This window comes from Trachypithecus francoisi, unplaced genomic scaffold (assembly GCF_009764315.1).
Source record: "Trachypithecus francoisi isolate TF-2019V2 unplaced genomic scaffold, Tfra_2.0 Lachesis_group8, whole genome shotgun sequence".
Taxonomy (NCBI): Eukaryota; Metazoa; Chordata; class Mammalia; order Primates; family Cercopithecidae; genus Trachypithecus; species Trachypithecus francoisi.
This window is the reverse complement of record NW_022681473.1, coordinates 46,461,597-46,475,780: the sequence shown is the minus strand read 5'-3', so window position 1 is coordinate 46,475,780 and position 14,184 is coordinate 46,461,597. Positions and strand designations below refer to the sequence as shown.

Sequence of the window (14,184 nt, the reverse complement as noted above, 5' to 3'; positions counted from 1 at the left end):
TTCCCCCAAATCACTTTCCAACTCTTTGATCAAGTATTCACAGATCTTCAAAATGTAATTTCAATTACATTTATCTGGTTGAAACTTTCTGCAACAAGTAGTCCACATTTTTTATCCCATGAATATGCCATACTTAACTTTGTGCTTTTGCCTAATTCTAATTTCCCGTTCCTAGAATGTTTTTCCTACTCTTCACTATCTATTAAAATCCTATTCATTCATCCAAACTCCAGTTCAAACTCCAAATGGCCTTTATAGAATTTTCTCTAGTAATTTCAGCCCATGTTAAATGCTCACTCATAAGTATCCAAGCACTGTAAGTGTATAGTACTCACTTTGGCACTTATGCAAATAGTATACTGTATCTTTATTGTACTCATATACTTAAATGAACAAAATCAGGGTAAAGAGCACTTTAATCACTGACCAACCTGGCTTTATAGCAAGAGAGAAACAATAAAGGAGTAAGGGAAGAGATTCTTAAGTCAAATAAGCAAAGCATTCCTTTGAAATAGGAAAAGGAGCTTTCCAATAAGGAGACTGAATGCCTTTTGTGGGAAAGAGCAAGTGGTTGGAGAAAAAGGCCATAGGGATAAACAATGAGTGAAAATTATGTTCAAAAAGCAGCAGACAGGAGGTATGTATCTAGGGAGAAGGTCTGAACTTGGGAAAGGTAAGCAAGGTTGAAGGGTGGGGAGAGTAAAGGAAAGAGTTCTATATATGCTTTAAAGTTTATTTACGTTTCTTTCTGGAAAATTAAAGTTTTAAATTAATCCTGGACTCTGAAATTCAATTAAAAAATATAAAATCCTACTAAGTGGTCTTGTCTAACCTTAAATTTACTGAAAAGTAATTACAATCAGAATGACACATATGAGGAATTTATTCACAATATAGGGCCTGTTATACAGAAGGCACACTCAAATGTGGAACAAAGCCAATTAAGCCCACAATTCTGGAGTCCTCAGATATATGTGAATGCCATGACCAGTGGCAATTTTGGTTATAACTAATAATAACGTACTTCTTTTTTAGCAATGGGGTCTCACCCTGTCACCCAGGCTTGAATGCAGTGGTGCAATCATGGCTCACTGCAGCCTTGACCTCCTGGGCTTAAGGGATCCTCCCACTCAGTCTCCCAAGTCGCTGGGACTACAGGTATGCACTACCATGTCTGGCTAATTTTTTATATCTTTTTGTAGAGATGGGGTCTTGTTATGTTGCCCAAGCTGGTCTTGAAGTCCTGGCTTCAAGCAATCCTGCCTTGACCTCCCAAAGTGTTGGAATTACAGGCATGAGCCACCACACCCAGCCTAAAAATGTACTTCTTACCTTTGTCTTCTCCTTGCTCGCCAATAACCCATACTTCTTTGCCTGAAGTCTGTGCCTTCAAAACATTTGTAATAATATACTGTAATCTCTGTGAATCCAGATTACATCCAATTCCAATCACTCGATTTGCAGGAAATGCACTCAGTTTCCATGTCACATAGGTCATGATTTCCACTAAATATTGCATACAAGGTAAAAAATGTAAAGGTTAAAAAATATATACTTCTAGCCTAGCTCACAAAATATTTATTATTTTAGTAAGTATATTAGGCCCTCAATGTACTGCAGCATTATATATATACATATAGCTGGGACTATAGGCACGTGCCACCATGCCCAGTTAATTTTTGTATTTTTAGTAGAGACAGGGTTTCACCATGTTGGCCAGGATGGTCTCAATCTCTTGACCTCGTGATCCACTCACCTTGGCCTCCCAAAGTGCTGGGATTACTGGCGTGAGCCACCGTGCCTGGCCCGTAACATATTTTTAATATACATTAGATCCCAGCACTTTGGGAGGCCGAGACGGGCGGATCATGAGGTCAGGAGATCAAGACCATCCTGGCTAACACGGTGAAACCCGTCTCTACTAAAAAATACAAAAAAAAAAGTAGCCGGGCGAGGTGGTGGCGGGCGCCTGTAGTCCCAGCTACTCGGGAGGCTGAGGCAGGAGAAAGGCGTAAACCCGGGAGGTGGAGCTTGCAGTGAGCTGAGATCCGGCCACTGCACTCCAGCCTGGGCGACAGAGCGAGACTCAGTCTCAAAAAAAAAAAAAAAAAAAAAAGAAACACTAACAAGGTTTCAACAAGATACATTTTACTGTGTGTGTAGGGGGGGGCGGGGATGTTTTTTTGAGACCGAGTATTGCTCTGTCCTCCAGGCTGGAGTGCAGTGGCATGATCTGGGCTCACTGCAACCTCTGCCTCCCAGGTTCAAGGGATTCTCCTACCTCAGTCTCCCTAGTAGCTGGGATTACAGGCGTGCACCACCACACCTGGCTACTTTTTGTATTTTTAGTAGAGACAGGGTTTCAGCATGTTGACCAGGCTGGTCTCGAACTCCTGACCTCAGGTGATCCACCTGCCTCAGCCTCCCAAAGTGCTGGGATTACAGGCATGAGCCACTGTGCCTGGCCAAATTTTATTGTTAAATATAAATTGTCAGGGGTAGAAAATAGATAATTCCTAAAACAGTTAAGTGAGGATAAAAACTAGTACAAAAAATAAAAAATAATTTATTCTTATTGATTTGAGTTTTCTTTTACATCTATCTTAAACTGAATTTATCTTTTTTTTGAGACGGAGTCTTGCTCTGTTGCCCAGGCTGGAGTGCAGTGGCACGATCTCAGCTCACTGCAAGCTCTGCCTCCCAGGTTCATGCCATTTTCATGCCTCAGCCTCCCGAGCAGCTGGGACTACAGGTGCCCGCCACCACGCCCGGCTAATTTTTTGTATTTTTAGTAGAGATGGGGTTTCACCATGTTAGCCAGGATGGTCTCGATCTCCTGACCTCGTGATCCACCTGCCTCGGCCTCCCAAAGTGCTGGGATTACAGGTGTGAGCCACCGCGCCCAGCCTAACTGAATTTCTATCTTTAAATTAAAATACTGATTCATATGCCACCTGGATTCAGTGTAGCATTATAAATGAAAACACAACTACTTTTTTCTTACATTCCAAATGGATGTTGAGAATTAAAGAGATCAATGTCCCTCAACAAATTACTACAAAAAAACAAGTGAAATGCATACAATACCCCTACATTGGGAACATTTAAAAAAAATCTGTTCACCAATTTGAGTCCAGTACAAACTAACTCTTTGAAAATATTTCTATTTTTGAGTATGACAATTCCAAAATAACCTGCAAAATGCAAAATGTTAAAAATACACTCTGGCATGCTAACATTTTTGACACTTCAGAATTAACAAAATATGCACATAAGTCATTGCATTTTTCTCTTGGGAGTTTAAACATCTTCTCACTGAGGAAGGTATGGCTTAGAACCTAGAACATAATATCATATTTCATTAAAATATTGTATGCTGGAAACTTCTAGATAATGCTAGTCATAACAAGTAACTGGTTGCCAGAATACTACACTGTTTCTGTAGTGTAAGCAATTTTGCTGAATATTCTAGCCATCTCTTTATAATTTAAAGGTTTTTTTTGTTTTTTGGTTTTTGTTTTTTGAGACAGAGTCTCACTCTGTTGGCCAGCTGGGGTGCAGTGACACCATCTCGGCCTCACTGCAACCACCACCTCCTGGGTTCAAGCAATTCTCCTGCCTCAGCTTCCCAAGTAGTTGGGATTACAGGCGCCCGCCACCATGCCCAGCTAACTTTTGTATTTTTGGTAGAGACAGGGTTTCACCATGTTGGCCAGGATGATCTTGAACTCCTGACCTCAGGTGATCCGTCCACCTCAGACTCCCAAAGTGTTGGGATTACAGGTGTGAGTCACTGTGCCAGGCCCTAAAGTTTTATGGTTTTTATCAGTAATGGCAATTCTACTGATGCACTGGACCATCAACTTAATTTAAAATAAAGCATTTTACCTGGTTGAGATGCAATGAGCAGGACACTGTGTTGACTATAATGTCCCAGAGCTGGGACAAGGGCTCTGAACATATCCACATTGCTCTGTACCACATCAAGGTAGGACTGAGAACTACCCAAGGAGTTGACTGTGAAGATCACCACCTTGGAATGAGCAGAGGCAGACAAATCTAGTGAATGAAAACAAACAGTCTGAGCTGAAGATACAAGATTTAATCAAGTTCTAGCTCATGATTAAAAGGTTTGTCTTTTCAACAGAGAGTTTTTAGGCATGCCTCCCCATAAATCAACCCCATATCCACAAAAGCATACAAAATGCAGAGGTTTGCCTCCAAATAGAGGATTAAGAGTAAGTGTTGGCTGGGTGTGGTGGCTCATGCCTGTAATCCCAGCACTTTGGCAGGCTGAGGCTGGTGGATCACTTGAGGCCAGGAGTTCGAGACCAGCCTGGCTAACATGGTGAAACCCCATCTTTACTAAAAATACAAAAATTAGCCAGGCATGGTGGTGTGTGACTGTAGTCTCAGCTACTCAGGAGGCTGAGGCAGAGATTCGGTTGAACCCGGGAGGCGGAGGTTCAGTGAGCTGAGATCTCGCCATTGCACTCCAGAGTCTTGCGACAGAGTGAGACTCTGTCTCAATAAAAAAGAGTAAGAGTGTATCCCAAGGGGGGAAGATAGCAATAGTAATAAACAAAATAAATTATGGGATCTAAAACCTACAAACAGGAACTGAGTTTTTTATGTAAGTTACAATTTTAAGGGAAAATAAATATTATCAATAAAAAAGAGTAAGAGTGTATCCCAAGGGGGGAAGATAGCAATAGTAATAAACAAAATAAATTATGGGATCTAAAACCTACAAACAGGAACTGAGTTTTTTATATAAGTTACAATTTTAAGGGAAAATAAATATTATGCTATAGGCAAAATGAACCTAAAATTAATTACACCATCGTTTCCTAAACTGTGAGCTTAGGCGCCCTAAAGCTCCTTGAAAGAAACTCAGAGGCCATCAGGGAGGAGTGGAAATAAGTAGGAAGAAGACTGGTAAGCACAGCTCCAGGCTACTTACTTTGGCCTATCCAAGCAGAGTAGTGCTGCTTTTTAAAAATCTGTTTTACTTATCAAGGATTCTACTCTAAAGAGTGGTTCAAAAATCTCTAAATTAAATTAAATATCTTGGCTTTTCTTTTCTTCTTCTTCTTTTTTTTTTTTAAATAAAGAGACAAGGTCTCACTATATTGCCCAGGCTGGACTCAAACTCGTGGGCTCAAGTAATCCTCCTGCTTCTGCCTCCTGAGAAGCTGAGACTTTACCGCACCTGCCTCATTTGTAAATGTTGACTTTTCTTATATGGAAGTTACTTGGGTAACTACTACTTTCAATGGGAACTACAGGTAATCAACTGTTATGACTTAGGAAAAGCTAGTCTATGGAGTTCACTCTGATTCCAGAGCACCTTTGACCGTCCATCACATGTTATGCTGTTACAACTATATTACTCACCATTGCACAGTGTGTTTTACAGTAAGTACATGCCCAAACCATGGCCAGATCTTACCAACATCAGAAATAAGAGAACCATAATAAACTAATTAGAATGGCATCAGTCCAGTCAACATTTACAAATGAATTATTAGCCTCCCAGGGAGACAGCAGACTCCATTGTTTATATTCTTAATTAAGCCTCTAAGGCAATCTTTCTTCTTTTTTTTGAAATGGAGTTTTGCTTTTGTTGCCCCAGGCTGGAGTCCAATGGCACGATCTCGGCTCACCACAACCTCTGCCTCCCAGGTTCAAGAGATTCTCCTGCCTCAGCCTCCCAAGTAGTTGGGATTACAGGTATGTGTCACCATGCCCAGCTGATTTTGTATTTTTAGTAGAGGTGGGGTTTCTCCACGTTGGTGAGTCTGGTCTCGAACTCCTGACCTCAGGTGATCCACCCACCTCAGTCTCCCAAAGTGCTGGGATTACAGGCATGAGCCACCACACCCGGCTAAGGCCATCTTTCTAAACAAGTTTCAGAAGGAAACATTTGTGCAATGTGTCCACTGGAGATGCATTATCTAATTTTACTTCCTATTCTGATACAGTTGTAGTGATGGTAGATCTAAACACTAAGTCCTATATTTTAATTATGGTTCTTCATGAGTCCTCTTAAGTAATTCCAATGTTGTAGGGTTTACAGTGGATGCCTGGTGATGAGTCAAAACCTCAAAAATTAGAAGACATTAGAGCTGGAAGGGATACACTTAACAATTCCGTATGTGTCAAACACTGTTCTAACAGTTCTCCATATATTTATTTGCTTAATCTAATCAACAATACACAATGGAGTATTTTACAGATGAGAAATCTGAGGCACAGAGAAGTCAAATAACCTGCTCAAAGTCATAGAACTGAAGTGTAGAGCCAGAGGTTAAGCCCATGCAGTCTGACTTCAAAGTGCTATTAAACACTATGCTACATTTAGAAACTTACTATTACACCCTCATAAGGATGAGGAAACTGTTATGTGGAGAGGTTAGGTGGTCTGTCCATATTATGAAATATCAGTGGACAGTTCAATTTATAACTTTACAATCTGGCCACAGGCTATTGTGATTTCTTTTCTTTGCTCCTTTAGCTTCCTCATCTTCAAGGTTGACTTAGGAGTAAACATAGTAGTGGCTGCCTAATGTGACTGCTTTTCTTTTTTTTTTGTTTTGTTTTTTGTTTGTTTTTTTTTTTGAGACAGGGTCTCACTCTGTTGCCCAGGCTGGCGTGTAGTGGTGTACAATCTCGGCTCACTGCAACCTCCACCTCCAGGTTTCAAGTGATTCTCCTGCCTCAGCCTCCCTAGTAGCTGGGATTACAGGTGCCCGCCACTGCGCCCGGCTAATTTTTGTATTTTTAGTAAAGACAGAGTTCCACCATGTTGGCCAGGCTGGTCTCGAACTCCTCACCTCAGGTGATCTGCCTGCCTTGGCCTCCCAAAGTGCTGGAATTACAGGCATGAGCCACTGTACCTGGCCCCTAATATGATTTCAAAAGTACAAGAAAGGCTTCCTACTCCAAAAGATTTTCCCATCAAGCTCTCTGGCCTTTAAATCAATTCCTTTGAGTTTATTTTTTATTTATTTACTTTGTTTTGTTTTGTTTTTGTTTTTTTGAGACGGAGTCTTGCTCTGTCTCCCAGACTAGAGTGCAGTGGCCCGATCTTGGCTCACTGCAAGCTCTGCCTCCCAGGTTCAGGCCATTCTCCTGCCTCAGCCTCCTGAGTAGCTGGGACTACAAGCGCCCACCACCACACAGGGCTATTTTATTTTATATTTTATTTTATTTTATTTTATTTATTTTTTCTTTTCTTTTCATTTCATTTCATTTCATTTTTCATTTCATTTGTAGAGACAGGGTTTCATCATGTTAGCCAGGATGGTCTCGATCTCCTGACCTCATGATCCACCCGCCTTGGCCTCCCAAAGTGCTGGGATTATAGGTGTGAGCCACCACGCCTGGCCTTAATTTTTTTTTTTTTTTGAGATGGAGTTTTGCTCTTGTCACCCAGGCTGGAGTGCAATGGTGCCATCTTGGCTCACTGCAACCTCTGCCTCCCAGGTTCAAGTGATTCTCCTGCCTCAGCCTCCAGAGTTGCTGGGATTACAGGTGCCCATCACCATGCCCAGCTAATTTTTGGATTTTTAGTAGAGACAGGGTCTCACCATGTTGGCCAGGCTGGTCTCAAACTCCTGACCTCAGGTGATCCACCTGCCTCGGCCTCCCAAAGTCCTGGAATTACAGGCATGAGCCACTGTGCCCGGCCTCCTTTGAGTTTAAAAGCCAGTATTTCTTTCAAAGTTTTCTTTTAGACATGGGGTCTTGCTATGTTGCCCAGGCTGGATTCAAATCCCTGGGCTCAAACAATCCTCCAGCCTCAGCCTGCCAAGTAGGAGGTACTATATAGGTGTACGCCACAGCGCCCAGCTCAGTATTTCTTTAAATTCTCCTACATAAACTTGTGATGCAGGCTAAATTGGTCTATATTCATTCCCTAGAATATTTACCTAATTTTCCTGATACTGGCTTTTGCTCAAATTCTCACTGCTCTTACCACATGTTTGACAAACATCTGCTTAACTGTCTACATCAAACATATTATGAGCTCTAGGGGAACAAAGATTATTTGTTTCTTACTCATCTTTCCACCTCCAAGATCTAGTCGCATAGCAATTAGAACATTTCCCCCAACTTTCTGCCAGTCCAAATCTCCCCAATCCCAGAAGAACCAGCAACGACCTCAATCCTAATCAGCTGAAAGCAATCTCTGTCTCCACCCAACTTCCAAGTCCTCACTGTCTGGACCACTCTCTTGGCATTAATCACATAGTGTCTCCTCACTCTCTTGTCATGAATGACTGTTTACATATTGCATGTGTTTTTTTATCTAAACTTTAAGCTGCTTCTGACCAAGTAGAGTCTTCCATTTCTATCAATCCCTTGCAGCAGTTCTTAAATGCTAGGCTAGGTGCCTAAGCATAACCTGGGAAGCTTAATAAAAATGCAGATTAGCCCATGTTCTGAAGATTTTACTTAAATATATAAGGGGAGATAGCTTCCAGGAATGCAAACCCCCAGATGATTCTGATGCACAGCCAGGTTTGGTTAGCATTGCTCCACAGACAACTAAGTTCCTTGTACCTAGCACTCAAAATCTTTGTCTGACTCTTCAAGTCTTCCCTTATAAGTTGATGATTTAATAAGGGAAGAAGATTATACAGTTATAAAGAGAATTAGAAAGAACTTTAAGCATGATTATACAAAGCTATATATTACAAGGCTAAGGATCAGGATAGGACAGGCGCAGTGGCTCATGCCTGTAATCCCAGCACTTTGGGAGGCCGAGGTGGGTGAATCACGAGGTTAGGAGTTCGAGACCAGCCTGGCCAACATGGTGAAACCCCGTCTCTACTAAAAATACAAAAAAATTAGCCAGACGTGGTGGCACGCACCTGTAACTACTCAGGAGGCTGAAGCTAGAGAATCGCTTGAACCTGGGAGCCGGAGGTTGTATGAGCTGAGATCGCACCACTGCACCCCAGCCTGGGTGACCGAGCGAGACTCCGTCACAAAAAAAAAAAAAAAAAGCATCAGGATAAAAATTCATTTGACAATAATGAATTCAACAAACTCCTACTAAGGTCCTGTTATGTCACAGGTAATGTGTTAGGCCCTAAGAAAACAAAAGTGAACATGATATTGTCCCTACTCTATATATCACACAATGTAGTATAAGAGTTAGTAAGGAGAGCTTCAGAATGAGACTGCCTGGTTCAAATATGAGCTGTCCTACTTAGACATTAGCATAATGGTAAGTTTCCTCCCATGCCAAGAACTCGGTCAGCATCTGTGTTATGAGGACACAAGCCTCTCACCTCTTTCCCATTTCTATAGGTAGCCCAAAAAAAAAACTATATCCTTCCTGCTAAGCCAAGGTCTACAACCTAAACCAAAGGCTGGTCACAGTTATACTAAGGGATGATCAAATCAAGTATGTCAAAAGACCCAGTAAATAATATTTCATGCTTTAATATACTACTGTTCTCGGATGAGGCTAACGTTATGATGAATGAAATATGAACTCATTTTAAAACACTGCTGATTATTTAAAATACTGAAAGACCAGGTAACTCTGTATCAAATAATGATGTGTAAATACTGTGGAGAGCTATTGAAATATTCTAGCTACTCTATCAGTCTGAATATACTGAAGACACTACACATATTTTCATTTATCTGGTATATCATTAAACCATTCTCACAGTACTAAAAATTATTGAATATACTCTTTTCAAATTATTTTTTAATGTGACCCAAAATTTTAGAAATTTGTGTTCTCTCATACTAATGATAATGACCATTAATCTAGAAAACTGTGCTAAGATGATAGCTATTAAAAATCTTCCTGAAGGCTGGGTGTGGTGGCTCACGCCTATAATCCCAGCATTTTGGGAGGCCAAGGTAGGTGAATCACTTGAGGCCAGGAGTTTGAGACCAGCCTGAACAACATGGTGAAACCCCGTCTCTACTAAAAATACAAAAATTAGCCAGGCTTGGTGGTGTGCACCTGTAATCCCAGCTACTCAGGAGGCCGAGGCAGGAGAATCACCTGAACCCGGGAGGCGGAGGTGGCAGTGAGCCAAGATTGCACCACTGCACTCCAGCCTGAGCAACAGAGCAAGACTGTCTCAAAAAATAAAAATAAAAAAATTAGGCCGGGCGCGGTGGCTTACGCCTGTAATCACAGCACTTTGGGAGGCTGAGGTGGGCGGATCACATGAGGTCGGGAGTTCAAGACCAGCCTGACCCACATGGTGAAACCCCGTCTCTACTAAAAATGCAAAATTAGCCAGGCATGGTAGTGCATGCCTGTAATCCCAGCTACTCGGGAGGCTGAGGCAGGAGAATCGCTTGAACCTGGGAGGCGGAGGTTGCAGTGAGCCGAGATCATGTCATTGTACTCCAGTCTGGCAACAGAGTGAGACTCCATCTCAGAAAAAGAAAAAAAAACTTGGTCGGGCATGGTGGGGCACACGTCTAGTCCCAGCTACTCAGGAGGCTGAAGCAGGAAAATCCCTTGAACCCAGGAGGCGGAGGGTGCAGTGAGCTATCATCTTGCCACTACATTCCAGCTTGGACAACAGAGTGAGCCTCCATCTCAAAAAAAAAATTCCTATGTTCTTTTGGAGGGGAAAATCCCAATGAATGAATTCATAGTAACTTTGGGCATTATGTTTCAGTCAATGAATAGACTGAAATGGTGAAATGTGTAGATTTTTAAAGTGTTAAACAGGGATACTCATATTTAAACAATGTAGGAAATCACTGCTCAGTTCAGGCGCATGGTTTAATCATTACTGCTGCAGTGAGCTGGGTTTTGGAGTTCTATAAAGAATGCTGAGGCCAGGCGCAGTGGCTCACGCCTGTAATCCCAACACTTTGGGAGGCTGAGGCGGGCGCATCACCTGAGGTCAGGAGTTCGAGACAACATGGCGAAATCCCATCTCCACTGAAATACAAAAATTAGCTGGGTGTGGTGGTGCACACCTGTAATCCAAGCTACTCGGGAGGCTGAAGCAGGAGAATCACTTGAACCCAGGAGGTGGAGGTTGCAGTGAGCTGAGATCGCGCCATTGCACTCCAGCCTGGGTGACAAGAGCGAAACTCCGTCTCAAGAAAAAAAAAATTAGCTGGGTGTGGTGGCGCACACCTGTAATCCCAGTTACTCAGGAGGCTGGGGCACAAGAATTGCTTGAACCTGGGAGGCAGAGGTTGCAGTGAACCAAGATCATGCCACTGCATTCCAGCCTGGTTGACAGAGTGATTGTCTCAAAAAAAAAAAAAAAAACAGTGATCAACCCATAAACCGTGTCTTAAGAACCACTGTCTATTGAACTAATTTTATTTTGCTCTATTATGTCAACAATGACTTAAGTTTTTCTTTACAATTATTTTTCTCTATACACACACACACCTACCTGCACACACAAACATTTACACTTGTATATGCACTGGCTATTTCTAGAATGAATCATAAGAAATTGGTAACAGATGTATGTTTGAAACTCCAACTCAGTCTCTTACTGTGTAACCTAATTCAAAATCTGAGTCTTACTTGCTTCATCTATAAACTGGAGTAAGAGAAGTAACAGAGTATGAATACATGTATTCCCTTAAAAAATGGTAGCTATGGCCAGGCAGTGGCTCATGCCTATAATCCCAGCACTTTGGGAGGCCAAGGCGGGCAGATAATTTGAGGTCAGGTATTCAAGACTGGCCTGGCCAATATGGTGAAACCCCATCTCTCCTAAAAATACAAAAATTAGTTGGGTGTGCTGGTGCACGTCTGTAATCCCAGCTATTCGTAGGCTGGGGCAAGAGAATCACTTGAACCCAGGAGGTGGAGGTTGCAGAGAGCCAAGATTGCACCACTGCACTCCAGCCTGAACGAGTGAGACTCGGTCTCAAAAAAAAAAAAAAAATTAGGCTGGGCACGGTGGCTCACACCTGTAATCCCATCACTTTGGGAGGCCAAGGCGGGCAGATCACGAGGTCAGCAGATTGAGACCATCCTGGCTAACATGGTGAAACCCTGCCTCTACTAAAAATACAAAAATTCAGCCAGGCATGGTGGCACGTGCCTGTAGTCCCAGCTACCCGGGAGGCTGAAGCAGGAGAATCGCTTGAACCCAGAAGACGGAGGTTGCAGTGAGCTGAGAAAGCGCCACTGCACTCCAGCCTGGGTGACAGAGCGAGGCTTCATCTCAAAAAAAAAAAAATAAATAAATAAAAAATTAGCCAGGCATGGTGGAGTGCTCCTGTAATCCCAGTTACTTGGGAAGCTGAGGCAGGAGAATAGCCTGAACCCAGGAAGCGGAGGTTGCAGTGGAGATCAAATTACCATATAATCCAGCAATTTTACTTTTGGATATACATCCAAAAGAACCAAAAAGAGGTATTAAAAAAACTGGTACATGAATATTCATAGTAGCAGTAGTTACAGTAGTGAAAAAGTGCAACCCGATATCCATTAACCGATAAATGGATAAATAAAATGTGGTATATCCATACCAAGAAACATTAGCCACAAAAATGAATGATGCACCGACACATGCCACAATATGTATGTACCTTGAAAACATTATGCGAAGTGACACAAAAGTCACATACTATCTGATTCCATTTATATAAAATAGCTAGTACAGGAAAATCCACAGAACAGACAGATTAGTAGTTGCCAGAACCTGGGAGAAGGGAAAATGGAGAGTAATTGCTCAATGTGTACAGAGCTTCTTTTTGGGGTGGTGAAAATGCTGGAAATTAGTGGTGATAGTTGCACAACATTGTGAATGAGTACCTAAAGTCACCAATGGTAAATTTTATGTTATATGTATTTGAGCACAATAAAAAGATAAAAAGATTTAAACATATATACTATTATATGCAAAAAACAAGTGCAAAATCAATTCCCTCAGTCTGACTCCTGAAGCAACTACTCTTTATAGTTTCTTTTTCTTTTTTTTTTGAGACGGAGTTTCACTCTTGTTGCCCAGGTTGGAGTGCAATGGCATAATCTCAGCTCACTGCAACCTCCGCTTACCAGGTTCAAGTGATCTTCCTGCCTCAGCCTCCTGAGTAGCTGGGATTACAAGTACCCACCAACACGCCTGGCTAATTTTCTGTAGTTTTAGTAGAGATGGGGTTCTACCATGTTGGCCAGGCTGGTCCTGAACTCCTGACCTCAGGTGATCCACTCGCCTCAGACTCTCAAAGTGCTGGGATTACAGGCATGGGCCACCGCACCCAACGTCTTAACAGTTTCTTAGTATTTCTCTAGATTGTCTGTATATACACAAACATAACTATATATGTATGTATGTATGTATCTGTATGTAAATTTTCATGCTCATATGTATATATGTATATCCCTCCCCAAAATGTTATAGTAGCTATTTAAAAAGACATCAGATGATCAGTCAGCTGCAATCATCTGTGTGTGTTATGATAGGGCATTACTAAAATTTCCAAATGAGCTTTAATTCCCCAAATTATTAATGTACTTCTCCATATCACAGAATGTATTCATGAGAAGTCAGTTAACATTACATTTAAAATTACTTCATCTAAGGATGGACAGTGGCTCATGGCTGTAATCCCAGCATTTTGGGAGGCCAAGGAGGGAGGATGGCTTGAACCCAGGAGTTCAAGACCAGCCTTGGCAACATAGGGGGACCCTGCCTCTACAAAAAATTAACAAATTAGGGCCGGGAGCGGTGGCTCACACCTGTAATCCCAGTACTTTGGGAGGCTGAGTGGAGAGATCACGAGGTCAGGAGATCAAGACCATCCTGGCTAACACAGTGAAACCCTGTCTCTACTGAAAACACAAAAAATTAGCCGGGCATGGTGGCGGGTACCTGTAGTCCCAGCTACTCGGGAGGCTGAGACAGGAGAATGGCGTGAACCTAGGAGGCGGAGCTTGCAGTGAGCTGAGATCATGCCATTGCACTTCAGCCTGGGCAAAGTGCAAAACTCTGTCTCAAAAAAAAAAAAAAAAAAAATTTGGTGTGGCACATGCCTGTGGTCCCAGCTACTTGGGAGACTGAGATGGGAGAATCACTTGAGCCTCGTAGGTCAAGGCTTCGGTGAGCCATGATTCTGCCACTGCCCTCCATCCTGGGCAACAGAGTGAGACACTGTCTAAAAAAAAATAAACAAATAAAATTACTTCATCTAATAGTAATTAAATTAAATGCT

General features: G+C 42.1%; 1 protein-coding gene across 8 annotated transcripts in view; it reads right to left on the bottom strand.

Annotated features, from left to right (window-relative positions):
- The window catches only part of UEVLD (UEV and lactate/malate dehyrogenase domains), a 76,838-nt gene that overhangs the window by 13,463 nt on the left and 49,191 nt on the right, over positions 1-14,184 (bottom strand). For 6 of the 8 annotated variants that reach the window (XM_033207695.1, XM_033207693.1, XM_033207698.1 and 3 more), the window contains 2 exons: positions 3,889-4,059; positions 1,333-1,506 (listed from right to left, as the gene is read on the bottom strand). In XM_033207695.1, the coding sequence (XP_033063586.1) occupies positions 1,333-1,506; positions 3,889-4,059 (345 nt within the window). The remainder of the gene's footprint in view (positions 1-1,332; positions 1,507-3,888; positions 4,060-14,184) is intronic. The other 2 variants (XR_004436197.1, XM_033207694.1) reach the window with 2 other exon arrangements.